We start from the raw sequence: 13,458 nt of genomic DNA, 5'->3' as shown, positions 1-13,458 counted from the left end.
GATATGACACATCTCAAAGTTAAAACATACATCAAATGTTTTTGTATTTCATTTCACTGGTTGTCTGTTCCTTCCGCTTTCTGTTATGAAAAGGTGTATATGTATCATTAGGATTTGATTGATACCTACACTATATACTGTTGATCTCTTAGTGATACTTCTCTCAATGTTTTGGTGTAGTAAATTAGGACATAACATGAAAAGATTCAATAGTTATTTTAGGTTGCTAAAGTTAAAGCAAAACAAGAAGTTATATAAGGTCAAATGTAATTGTAGCTCGACACTGGCAGCTTCAATATCAATAGGGGATGATTAAGAGTTTGAAAATGCTGATACGTTATGATGAGTTAACGATGCAAAATCAATAGCAGTGTTGTCTGTCCTGGAGCTTATATAGATATTCTGGTAATGAGCGGTCAGGAACCAGTACCAATTAAGTATCGGTTGTCGATACCCATCTGAAACAACATGTACACAGAGACTAATGAAGTTGAGATGTTAGGAGGTTAACTTTCAAGCTCAACATGGACAAAAAGTCCTTTAAGTGCTGAGGAAATGTTTGAAAAGGGAAATTTGGCCATGTACCCTTGACACCTGAGCAAACACTGTATGATATATAAAAAAAAGCTCAAGAGAAACTACTAAATGGACCCTGTTGTAAGATCATTTGGTTAACAGCTGTTTCCAAGGTCAAAAATACATGTTCAATCTCAGCCCATGTGCTCCGGTTAGAGCTTGATCATTGGATCAAAAAAATAAGATTCTTCTTCTGGAGAAGAGATAGGTTGAATAACGTTGCTTTTACTTCACTCTTCATGGTTTAGCATTTTACAAACAACAGTGCGGCAACTACTATTACTGAAGTTCATTTGAATCAGCATCCTTTAAAACGCAATCGATTTTGGCTTTAACTTTCAACCATTTCAAATAAAGTAGGTTAGAATAGACAAGGTTCAGGGGCTTTTCAGTTGAGGAATACATAGTATACCCATTATACTGAAAGGTGTTTCTATTGTTCTATTATATAACCTTCATGGAGGTAAGATTTATTGCAGGACTATTGTATTAGACTGAATATTTTTTTAGCTAGATGCACCTAATAAACTTGGAAATGAATCCATGTACCACAGTCAAACAAATGCACCACAGTTCACAACATGATCATAATGTTCTAACATCTGTATCAATCTGTGAGCTTTACATTTTCATAATGTTACAATATACGTAGTCAAATTTGAGCCTTTGATTCTTATTCCTGTTTATTCTTGATTTGTTTTTCCGCCCTCATTTGCTTTAAGCTGTGGCCTTGCATAGACATTCCCTCTGTAGTTGTAGCTGACGTCCACCTCTGTGGCCCTACACTACCTGTCTGCATCATACTGCTGGATCTCTGAGGAGGATTTATGAGACGCTGGGAGAAAGCCAAGTCACTTCCTGTTGCAGCACCAGGGCTCTGCAGGGCAAGTTCATTACTCACTAGCTTTGGAGCGTCACTATTAATGGTTTTCATGCACGTCGTACTGTAACACGTACTACTTAATGAATGTCACACACACACACACACAGTCAAACCTGGGCTTTAACACGACTTCTTCAAGGTAGAGTCACACAAAGGAATTTAAGTTAATAAAAAGTGTAAGAACGTGAAGTCATGCAAATTCCCTGCAGGGTTTTCTCTTGCCCCAGCAATGTACCTATGTGTGTGTGTGTGTGTGTGTGTGTGTGTGTGTGTGTGTGTGTGTGTGTGTGTGTGTGTGTGTGTGTGTGTGTGTGTGTGTGTGTGTGTGTGTGTGTGTGTTATAATGCCTGTGTTGAATGAGGCAGGGCTGGTAATGGAAGGGGTTAAAATGGGCGGGGAGGGGGTCGTGTGTGGAATGTTACACGGAGGGCCAAGAGGGATGATGAGGGACACTTACAGGAATCTCTCAATTTCCCGTCGAGAGGCGTTTAAGAGTCAGATTTATCACGAAGCGCTGCACTCGTCCACCCCTAACCTCGGATTCTTCACTCTCACTGTCCACTCACGCCACACACATCCACTGAATCACACCTGCTGGGGATTTAGCTTCATTACAACCCAAACAAATAGCTAACGATGATTATCTGCTCGCTTTTTTCCCATTGATTACAGGCACACACAAAAAAAAATCTCTTTTCCCAGAAATGTTTGTTTTCAAGACGCAAGATTTACCAAAAACTGAGCTCAGATACATTAACTGGGTAATAGGAAACATCCCTTGTGTGATGCATCACTTAATACCACAATGAGTGGATATTTATTTGCATACAAATGCAATTCTTTTATAAAACCGCACTGTAGCCGTTCAGTCTTTGTGCATGTTTGTAGCAGCCCGTGTACGCTTGGCTTGTGTGGTTTTGCTATGCCACACAGACGTGAGATGCCGGGCTGTTTAAAGGAAAGGCTTGTAATGGGGCGCAGCAGAGCAGTCTTCCTGCATTCATGCTGGGCTGCAGACGTGAGCAGAATACTGAGGGACTGGAGGGACGAGCTGGATGCTCTGAGGAATGCCGAGGCCGTGCCAAGTCAACTGCTCTGACTGCCATTCTGAAGAGAGTGAGGACTAAAGCGTAGGACACCAAAGTACAGCTTGACACCGCATGTCTGCCTAACAGCCTGCAGAGAAGACCTTCACCTGCAGCATGTTGTTTACACTGGAACCGGCCCCCAGCCAAATCACTGCTTTTAGAAAGCTAGAAAGCTATCAATGGGGATTTAATTGCAAAATATAATGAAATGTTTTTGGACAAAGGCACAAAGGTTCATCTTTTTCAAGCTAAAAGGAGTGAGAATATATTAGAGTAATGAGCTGTCAATCCTAATTTGAGCATTATTGTAAGGAATGGCTGAGTGTTAATGGTTTCTGTGCCATTCTTAATGCAACACCTGATGTCCCAGACCACAGAGCACATCTCTAATGCACACAGTCAATTTATATTAGGTTTGTTTGGAACACTTACCTCGACTTCCATTGTCTTCATCCTGAAAGAAAATAGAAAAGCATTGAATGTTAGAATTATTTCTTCATCATAACATTAATATATTTGAAAAAACATTTTTAACATGATACAGATAACAATACCCATAATGTCTCTCAACCTAACCATGGATTAATTGATCAACGGGAAATTAACTGACAATTTCATTCAGTTTCATGGTCGATTAGTTTACGGAAAAATGCAAAACAAGCAAGTAGCAGGCATTTCCTTCACCTCTCTGTTGCACCATTACCGCTGGTTGTGTAAATAAGCAACTGCTTGCTAACAAGTCCATCAGTAAATGTTAGTAAATGTGATACAGACTGAACTATTAATTGACTCATGAAAACAAATATTAACAAATGAATAGTTAATCAGAATGCTTAGTTAATACAGAGTGTCCTTTATCCTTCACCACAGCAACATCATTAACACTGTTAGAGTAAGAACACAGGAGGGGACAAGGTGATCCAGAGCAATCCTTGTGACAAGAAAGCAAAGCCACTTCATAGCCGCCATGTTTTTGTTTTATTTTTTTCCATTCCCTAAACACATATAAAACCTTAATTTCCCTCCGATCCTCAGTTAAGATCCACACACTCCTTTCTTTAATCCATCTCCCTTCGGTGACACATATGGTCGCCATGTATCCTTTAAGACTCCCTGCTCTCCCAAAGCTTTCCTTAAGACGCTCTGACCCTCTTCAAGCTAACCCCCAATATCCTCAAACAGCGATTAATCAAAAGCTCCCATCCAAGACCCTAAAAGTAATTACAATGAAATGCGATGAATGTACAAGGATGAGGATTTATTTTTTCTTCTTTTTTTTTACTCTACTTTACTACTTCTGGGTTACGTAATGGGAGTACTGTTTAGGGTGTAAAGCGGTTTCAGTTTTAGTATTTCCCAGATTCACCTCCCTTGATAAGAAACCCACAGCAGAGTCAAGGAAACAGATGTGTTGTTTTAGTCATACAAGTCCATATCAATATCACAAAATTAATAATATGAATCAATGAGAATAAATGTCAACTAAATGTAGATATTTCTCTGTTTTATGATTAATCTTGAGCATCAATGTTGCATGGTTTGCACCTTAGACATTTACATTTTCTAAGAGACAAACTTTCCAATGTCAGTTTAATTCAAATCTGTAAACCCTTCAAACTCTTAATAAGTTATAGCAACATCACAGTAGCACAAAGTGGCTATAAACAACATAAGTGATACCCAATAAGGCCTCTAGGAGAAACTGAATCTTTTCTGGATTGCAAAATTGTGTTAAAATCCTAACTGTCCTGCCAGCTTCTCTTTTAACATGCAGCACCAAAGCCAAAAGCTATAAACAGTTAACACTTAACACTATTCTAACTTAGTAGGAAATCCGTGTGTGCAATCTGAAGAGGTTGTCAAAATAAACTTAAGAATCCTGAATTATCACTTATAAAAACGAATAGTCAGGAAGGCGGTGATAAGGTTTGAGGAAGCTGATTTGGTACTGCGGCACATTCAAGAAGCCCTGGCGTATTCACCCAAAGCCTTTTTAGTCTACGTTGCACCCATTTAGAGTGCTGTAACGTCAGGATTAATAGCAAAGGGGGCCGATTGGTGCTGATGTTATCCAGAGGAAGGCTGGCAGACGGCCCAGGTGGGATGATACAAGTCACAGAGGCTCTTACTGCATAACTGATTATAGTTCAACCGGAACATTGTACTGATCTTTAGTCTGGTGTCTGTCAGCGACGGCCGTGTAAGCAACATAGCAATTAAACACATTTAATGTCTCAACTGTAACGCAAAATAAGATTAGCATTGATCGTGTTTCAAAGAGCTTATGCAGTGTCTACCATACCATTTCAATAGCCTATGCTCTATTACAATTCCAAGCAGGTATGTTTTGTAAGGATAAACTTCAAATATAATTCAGAGACATCAGTATAATAAATCTGCTTGATTTTGGTTATGTGCAGAATTATTATGGCTGCAATCTTGCTAGGAGCCGTAATTATCCTAATGCCCAAAGTGACACCTTGACCAACAGTGTATGGAACCCAAAGATATTCAGTTTAACTTCAGTTTAAAAAGTTAACTAAGACTCCCAAAGTGCCTTTTACGTTTAGACTTCTCTTATGTGCACTGCAAACAGCGGGCAATGTGTGTGAAAAACAATGTGGTGTTGAGAGAATGGGAAACACAATGTCCAATCAGTTTTGGAAGAATGGGAAACACAATGTCCAATCAGTTTTGGATGAATGCAACATCAGTGGTGCCATGTTGGGTGTTTTGTTCCCAACTGCAACAACAACACGATTTCTCAGAAACCACGTTGAAATAATTAAACTCGTGGCCAAAACATGAACCTATTCTGTTGTTCAATTAGCCATGAAAGTGCCTTTCTTTATGTCTTCACACATTGAAGAACACTGAGGACATCATTTGAAGAGAAACGTTTGAAAATGGGAATGCAAAACAGAAGAAAAAAAAACAATTCCTCAAACTTCACAACTCTGGTCGCACAAATGAAAACTGAGGAGCTCCAAACAGCTGGAATCAATTATAACAAGTGTTTTGGATGGTGGTGAAACAGTTTCAGGAAGATGTCAAAACAACAAAACTCAGTAAACTATGATAATTAGGACACACTGTATGCGATTAGTACGTAGTATGGAGCTGGGAATGATTTCTCAACGGCAGTAAATACTGTGGTGTTTGTCTGTGTTCAAAATGGAAAGTTAGGGTCATAACTCTTTAAAGTCCTTCCCCAAAGTGTCACACAAATCTGAGGTTTTAATCACTATAGACACTGAAAAGTTAGAGTTACATCTTCATATGACTATCAGGAACACTGATCATTAGTTATCACTTTGGAAGGCCAGAGTTTAAACAGAGAACAACATGACCAAAGTAGTTTTGGGAGAATTTTCTTGCACTAGACTAGTTAATGAAAACACCTTTTACGCTTTATAATGATGAAATGGGCTGAAGGCTCAAGTCTATTTGAATAGTATACAGCACTGATTATAGTACAGGTGCTACTACAAAGGGAATGGAACAACTGAGTTTTACTGCATTTTAGTCTCAAAAAACAAACATTTAATTCAAATAAATAAATCAAGACTTGTTGCCTTAAACAACTAGAAAAACTCCTGATGCTCTGAGAGTATTCAACTGTTTCCAATACAATGTCTGTTTTAGCAAAGAGTTTCATGACAGTGTCTTTAATTAAGTCAGATCCTCCTCCTGGCCTCACTTGAATCAACAAAAGTGTATTTACTTTGGGAAACTAATGTATTTTCCTTCAACTGTCAGAATGTTTGCTTATTTTCAAACTTATTCCGCTCTTAATTGCATTAAATGGTACATGAACTGAAGGTTGTTTTGATATGTCCCAGTGTCATCAGATGTGTAACAGAAAAGCGTTATGTCACCTTGAGCGAGTTGTGTACGGCGGACTCTGGCGGGTAGACGATGAAGTGTCTCAGAGTGAAGCCGAAGCCCTGGGAGGTCCGTCTCAGGTGAAGCGTTTTGGGCCCCGGCCAGGAGAACGGCTCCTCCTCCGGCCCGAGAGACGCCACCGTCGATACGTCGCTCTGATCGCGCCCATCCTTCTGCTTGGCCTGAAGAGAGGACAGACAAACAAACAAGAGTGTGAGTGTGCTGATCTACAAAACATAAACAGCGTAAAAACATGCAGGTTTGCTTTTATTGTTGACGGTTAAATGAGAAGATTGATAACACTTTCATGTCTCTTTGCTCATGTTAATATAATATATCGTCAATCAGCATCTAGTATGCTTAATAGACCTGTTTTTCCAGTCTTTTTGCTAGGTTAAGCAGGCTGCAGCTTCCTATTTCAGTGTGGTAATACATCTTCTCATCTTAAAGTTAATTTTAAGACTTTTGGAGGCCTTTCAGGTGAAAGTACCCTGTAGTAAATAAGAAGAAAACGCTTAAAAACCTATGGAGGTCATATAAAAATGAACGTAATCGTATCTGTTATATAATATTGTTGGATTTCCTCCCCCTTAAATCATCATCAACTCCCACAATATCTATCATGGGACCCCTTGGGCAACACAGGTTGGAAGCTACTGCAGACGATGATGCATCGCTCCACAACAAAGAAATCTATGTGGTTGTGAAAACAATGAATGGGGGAAACTTTGCAGAGACCAAACTCACAGCCACAAACACAGTACAGTCACTCCATCCACTTCACCCCTGGTAATTGTGTAAATAAATGTGGTTATTGCTAAAACAAAGAAAAGTGTGTTTTCACAGATGAAGCAGCCCATGGCTAAAGGCATAGCTCATATTAATCACCTTGATTTGAAAATAAAAGAAATCCCCTGTTGGTGATCAGCCAGTTATGCTGCTATAACTTAGCTTAGCTTTTCCTACCGAGTGTCAGAAGTGGGAGAGAGTGTAAACAAGACGGCCTATTGGTAAATGACAGTTTGAAAAATGTGTCTCTGTTCAGTAATGCTGCATGAATAAATGATACAATATTGATTGTAGCACTCACTTACTAATACTGTAACCTGCAAAACAAAATGCTGTCTCTTGAATATGTGGAACATGTTTGAGCTAAACTCCTTCTGCTGTATGTCATCACAAACCAAAGGCAGATTGATGCAAGAACAGTGGGCCATATAGCGGGGAATATAAGATTGTAATTAAGGTTTTTTTTTTTTAAAGACACAAACAAATGACATGAATCTAAACTTAATTTTTCAAACAATATCCCCCTATTTCCACCAAAACCTTGTTAATTCATCATTTGACTATTCTTCTCATATACCAGACTTGATCTGTTATTTTTAGTTCACGTATATAAAGTGTCAGAGATTTCAAAATACTCCTCGACTCTTATTGCCATGGAAAAGTTAAACAAAAATGGTCTCAATTATACCAGCAAACTGATCCTTGCTCTGTTGCTGAGACTTTCTTTTAACTGAGAAATATATCTCTCATTGTTCACTAGAAAATAATAAATGCATGAATAAGTATCCGTAGATGAAAAACTGTTATACTGTTGGTGACAGAGGCCAAAAACACAGTCAAATCATTTTGTACCTAGGTTGTGGTTAATGTCAGTGATCACATTATCTGTCAACATAATCATGAATTCGTCATTGGAGCCACATTTGCACTGCCCAGAGCTCTCACACACACACAGCCATACATACATATGGTTTTAGTTATTGCACATTTGGGGCTTTTGCAGGGCTATTTGGCGTGTTTGCATGATGACAGACTTATCTTCTACATTCCTACTGTGACTAACGCAGGCTAAAAAACAACCCTTAAACGCTGGCAGCTCTCAGCTTGCGTAATACATTACATTAATGCACAGACATGGCAAAACAGACACGCTCCAAATCTCCAGCAAAACAAAGTGTTTACGCTGACTTGGACCTCACTGAGTCCCTCGTCTACTTCCATGACCCTCTATTCCTGAAAATGATGTTACCAGACCTAAGAAAAACACACACACACACAAAGGGAGTATGGGTGGTCACATGTTAGATCTAATCTTAAAGATTGCATTGTGATGAAAGGCTCAATTATATTGAATTGGCTGCAACAAGCTTTATTTTCATTATTCATTCATCAAGAACATTTTGGTCGTTTTTTTTGGTGTGTTGCATTAGTCAAAGCATAAAAGACAACGACACCACTCTCAGAATAGATTCTCCAGGACTTCAATTCTCTAAATTAGTTCAACTCTTCTTACAACCCATTTCAAGAACTTTAAAACCCAGATTTATCACCACCATTAAAATACATCAGGAAATATTCTATAACTCTTAACCACTAGGACGCATTTATACAGTACATTGCTCCATGGCTGGGAAACGCTCTGACCTCTGCTGCTGCTGAGAGCTGTCTGAGCAGCAGTTAGACTTCTGTCACATCCATCACCAGAGTAACGATTGGAGCTGAACCACTAGCACCGCGGGGCGTGCGTTAGCGGTTATTGCTAACACTACCATAGTGACTGCGGGGCTATGTGAGACTGCCAAGAGTTTCAGCCCCGAACCCAGATCTCTCCACAGGCTCTTCTCCTACCAAAATACATCTTTAGGTGTGGATCCAAAACAAAGACATTCCCCCCATCCCATTCCCTTCTATCCACCCCTCTTTGCTAGGCCTGTCTGGGAGCAGCAGATGTAGCCTGGGCCTCTGGAGAGAGAAGGATGGGTGTGGGCCTTAATGGTTTGACTGGTGAAATCACCACCAATACCCAGCGGCGGGGAGCTGGAGGTAAGCCACGATCCACAGTGTAGCTGACGGTCCAACTCAGCTGTTTGTTTTGATTTCACGCTTAAGATTTAATGTCGACGGTCTTATGCAATAGCTAAGCCATTTAGCTCTAATGCGCCATGACTGAGGTACACACTCACAAGCACACACAAATACTATATATAACATATTGAATTATACAGCAGGAGAGGAGCAGTGCAGGGGAAACTACAGTGCTGCCACAGTTGACCACAATGCCTCAGTGAAAAGATGGTCATATTAAAAAAGGCGCAATACTGTAAATCTGTTCCTAACAAGCCCACATAATTACCTGATAAATAAAACTCAATTATTCATGCAATCTGTTCATCAAAACAGTCGCCATTATGTGTAGGCCGAGGGTTTGATGTGTGTGCTGCCATATGGTGCAGTGGCCTGCGGGATGGTGAATTTGCATGCCTATCCCTGCATCTTTATGTATATGAGATGAGGTATTTGAATGTGGACTCAGCTTTTGTCCACACAATTTTTTTCTTTCTTTGTGTGTGTGTGAGTCAGTCCTGGGCTGTGTGACCTCATAGATCTACCTCTTTCACTCCCCTTCACATTTTCTCTTTCCAAACTTCTCTCTCTCTCTGACCACACAGACTTTACCATTAGTCACCCCTTTTTAATTTGGAAAATATGTCTTTAATTCCCTACTCTGGTCCAGCAATGAACAATGCCTTAATTCCATTAAGCTTTAGCTAAAAACTAATATATGTTGGGATAATTCTATTTTACAAGGAACTGCTGTATAAGCACAGCTGGAAAACAAACAACATCTTCCTCTGACAGCGTACAGTGTCACTCTGAAACTACCGAAGGGACCAACAATAAACGGTACCTACAATCCAAACACACAGAGACACACTCACGTTACAAAAAGATATCGGTCAGTGAAACAGGACTACCCTGCTGCTGGAGAGCAGGATGACGCACACAAAATTCCTCAGACAGCACAACAAAGTGTAGCCGCCCCTAACCTCTCCTCCCCTCCTAAACGCTTCCTATGTAAACCTATATGCCTCCCACCAGACACCAATATCGCCTTAAACACATATCTCAAGTCAACATATCCCTAAATGCCTCAAAACTGCAACACAACTGGCTCCACCGATCTCCTCTGATTCACAAGGATGCTCTCCATCTTTCAATCCTTACCCGAGATCGGACACAGTTCTTCCTGGAGGCTTCTCTGAGCTTAGCCCAAGATACGCTGCGATTGGGACTGGTGAGCCCCAGTTCCACTTCGCCCCAGTAGGCTCTTGCCAGGAGCTGGAACCAAAGGCAGTAGGGCTCGGACAGGCAGCCGTCCAGCCCGGCCAGTCGAGCCCAGGGACAACCTCCAGAGGACGGGGAAGGAGAGCGGGAGCAGCAGCCTTCAGCGTTCACGTCTACATTCCGCAGGTCAGGGCCATCCTTAAGAGGAACCGGCTTGCAGCCTGACGGTAGCCCGTTCCTCTGGGCCAGCATGGCATAGCCAGGTCTGAGGTGGTAAGATCAAACTGTAGAATAGATGAAAACTATCCTCAACAATGCTTCAGATTTTTGTGTCTTTTGGTTCCTCTTTTCTTCTAGAAAGTCTACTCCAAGTGCAGGTCCATTTTGCAACCCTCTTTCTCCCTCAGTCCGTCTTTAACTGTTTATTCTGGTCGCGAAGAAACAGGGCTGTTCCTCTGGGCGTCCCACAGACACATGATGTTTCCACTCAGCCGAGAGGAGAGCGCAGCGGCTGAGTGCACTGCAGAGAGCCCAGGCCGACTGACGGACTGACGCACCCACCCACTCTCCACACAAAACTCTCCCTGGAGTAAGCACACACACACACACACACACACACACACACACACACACACACACACACACACACACACACACACACACACACTCTAGGCAGCATAAAGTGAATTCTCCTTTCCCATCTCTCTCTAACTCACCTCTACCGCTTTTAAGCTCACGCACTGACAAACTCACGTGTCCGAGGTAATCAATAAATCATAAGAACAAATAAAAGGAGAAGACAAGACGCAAACCCTTGCCAAAATGTGAGTTAAATATGAGGAAAGTTTTTTAAAGAAGGAAGCAGAGGCAGCACAAAGCCGCTATCTGCCAGGCGACAGAATAACTAGGATTGTTTTCACAGCCAGCGGAGGAAGTCAAGTGGGGCCAATACAGATAAGGAAGCATATGGGTTCTGTGAAATCTACTAGGCACAAAAATGCAGAGTAAAAAAAAATGTTTTAAAAAAACACAGCCAACCCACCCACCTCTGCATGCCTGCAACTCATCTGGCAACTACAAAGAACTAAGGCAGGCTTGGTGGTCAGAGAGAATACCAGGAGTTTCGTGAACACACACCTTAATCCTGTATATTTTGTATTTATGCATTTGCTTATTTAACAGGGAACACACAGATAAACATTGTTACATAAGGATAGGCAACATAACAGATGTACTGTTTATAGGGTGTCTTGTTGAAGCCAATTGCAGCCCAAGCCCGAGGCCTTTAACCATTTGTTAGTGTTCAGTCTGAGTCTCGCTTGATGAACTGTTGTTCAAAGTAGCTAAAACATAAAAAGACAGAGGTTGGATTAACGTTGTTAAAGTTTCAGATTTTCAGGAATTATTCAGGCTACAAGGAAAACACACCCACCCAGAACCCACCCATAGATACCTTGGAAGCCATGCAGGCCACCAAAATTGTTCCTCCTGCCCTCACTTACAATATAAAATCTACTATGGAAAACAACATATTCCACCTACTCTTAAAGCGCAGTCACACCCCTCAAACCTGTGTTTTCATCTATGATTTCATAGATTACAGAATTGCTTGATTGACAGCCCCCTCACTAGTTTTGTTGCGTCGTTTAGGGTGTGACAATTTATGCCGTTATCATTGTTATTATTTCATAGAGTTTGGTTGACATCCCTTGAGATAGGGCTAGTGTTACAACATATCTTACTGATTAAAAAGTGTAGGTGTACAGAAGAAAAAATAGATAAACAACTAAATGTACCCCTTGTTAAACTCAATTTGAGGTTTCATGCGTCACCAAGGATTATGTTGCTCATTTCGTAGACGTTATTTCACAATAAAAGTCTGTTACAAAAAGCTCTGGGATTTCCAAAAATGCTGACTGCATGCAAGTGCCAATGCCAACAGGAACAATGGGAGCCGATCTAGAACTAGAACTGTCCCAACGCATTGCATGTTCAATGCCCGAATCACATTGACCATGACAGTGAAACTCTACTTCCTCACTACCAGGAGAATCTGCTTTGGACTGAAGCCTAAGTCTTACTATAGAGATGTCAGCCATACAACAAGGGAGTACCTCCTCAATCCTTCGAGGTAAACAGACACCACAGAGGCTTAGCGACTTTATCTTAGGAGCAATGCAATAGTTGGGAGCAGGATGGCCTCTGATACCTTTAAGCAAACCTCCCTGGTAGGGCGCTGGGCCAAAACATCAATTCAATATTTAATCACATTTTCATCTCGGGCTTCTCTAGAGCTTTAGTGCCTCTCCAACAGCTACATCAGGACACTGTGCTGTGTTGTGGCCCGTTACTCAACGTTGAATAAGTCTGTGTAACTTTGTTATAGTACAATACCCTCCAGGGTCAGTTATTGGTTGGACAGATTGTCCCATAAATCATCACAAGTTAACTGGTCCACGTCCAACAACAGCTAATGTCAACAGCTGGTGTGGTTTGTAAAGTGGCTTTAGACAAGAGGGTCTGCTAAACGGCAAAAATGTTATACCAATCTATTTTGATTCTAAGGAATATTTGCCATCGGAGACAGTTGCGACCATGAAAACAACATCAGGAACCCAGTCGTGGAATGTTCCCTCTCAGCGTTTTGTTATGAGCATCTTGTTACCACATTCACTCAGCTCAATATAGCATGTGGTATTCTGTATGGAAAAGGCAGCAGAAATAGAAGATGAGACACTTGACATGTGGAAGCCAAAACAAGGATTTAAGTCTCATAAGAACGGATAAGAACCGTACAGTAAAAGTGAATTTGTGAAAATGTGTTGTTTCCATTTCTACAAAGTTTTACAAAGCCCGCATTTTCATTAGAGGTGATATTTCCATTCAAACAATAACCTCCTCTAATACATTTCTGACTGTTATGGGGTTACGCACCACATCATACATGTCTCC

General features: G+C 40.9%; 1 protein-coding gene across 2 annotated transcripts in view; it reads right to left on the bottom strand.

Moving 5' to 3' along the window:
* The window catches only part of arhgap21a (Rho GTPase activating protein 21a), an 81,169-nt gene that overhangs the window by 34,673 nt on the left and 33,038 nt on the right, over window positions 1-13,458 (bottom strand). The window contains exons 1-3 of one of the 2 annotated variants that reach the window (XM_080050351.1): window positions 10,447-10,546; window positions 6,426-6,614; window positions 2,980-3,001 (exon numbers count right to left, since the gene is read on the bottom strand). Coding sequence is in view for 1 of the 2 variants with exons in the window: in XM_080050352.1 (XP_079906478.1) it covers window positions 2,980-3,001; window positions 6,426-6,614 (211 nt within the window). In the remaining variant the exon portion in view is untranslated. Of the gene's footprint in view, window positions 1-2,979; window positions 3,002-6,425; window positions 6,615-10,446; window positions 10,547-13,458 lie in introns of those variants that run through there. The other variant, XM_080050352.1, reaches the window with a different exon arrangement.

Source organism: Ammodytes marinus (assembly GCF_949987685.1).
Source record: "Ammodytes marinus genome assembly, chromosome: 21".
Lineage (NCBI taxonomy): Eukaryota > Metazoa > Chordata > Actinopteri > Uranoscopiformes > Ammodytidae > Ammodytes > Ammodytes marinus.
Note: the sequence above shows the minus strand (reverse complement) of the source record. Positions and strands in the feature narration are given on the sequence as shown.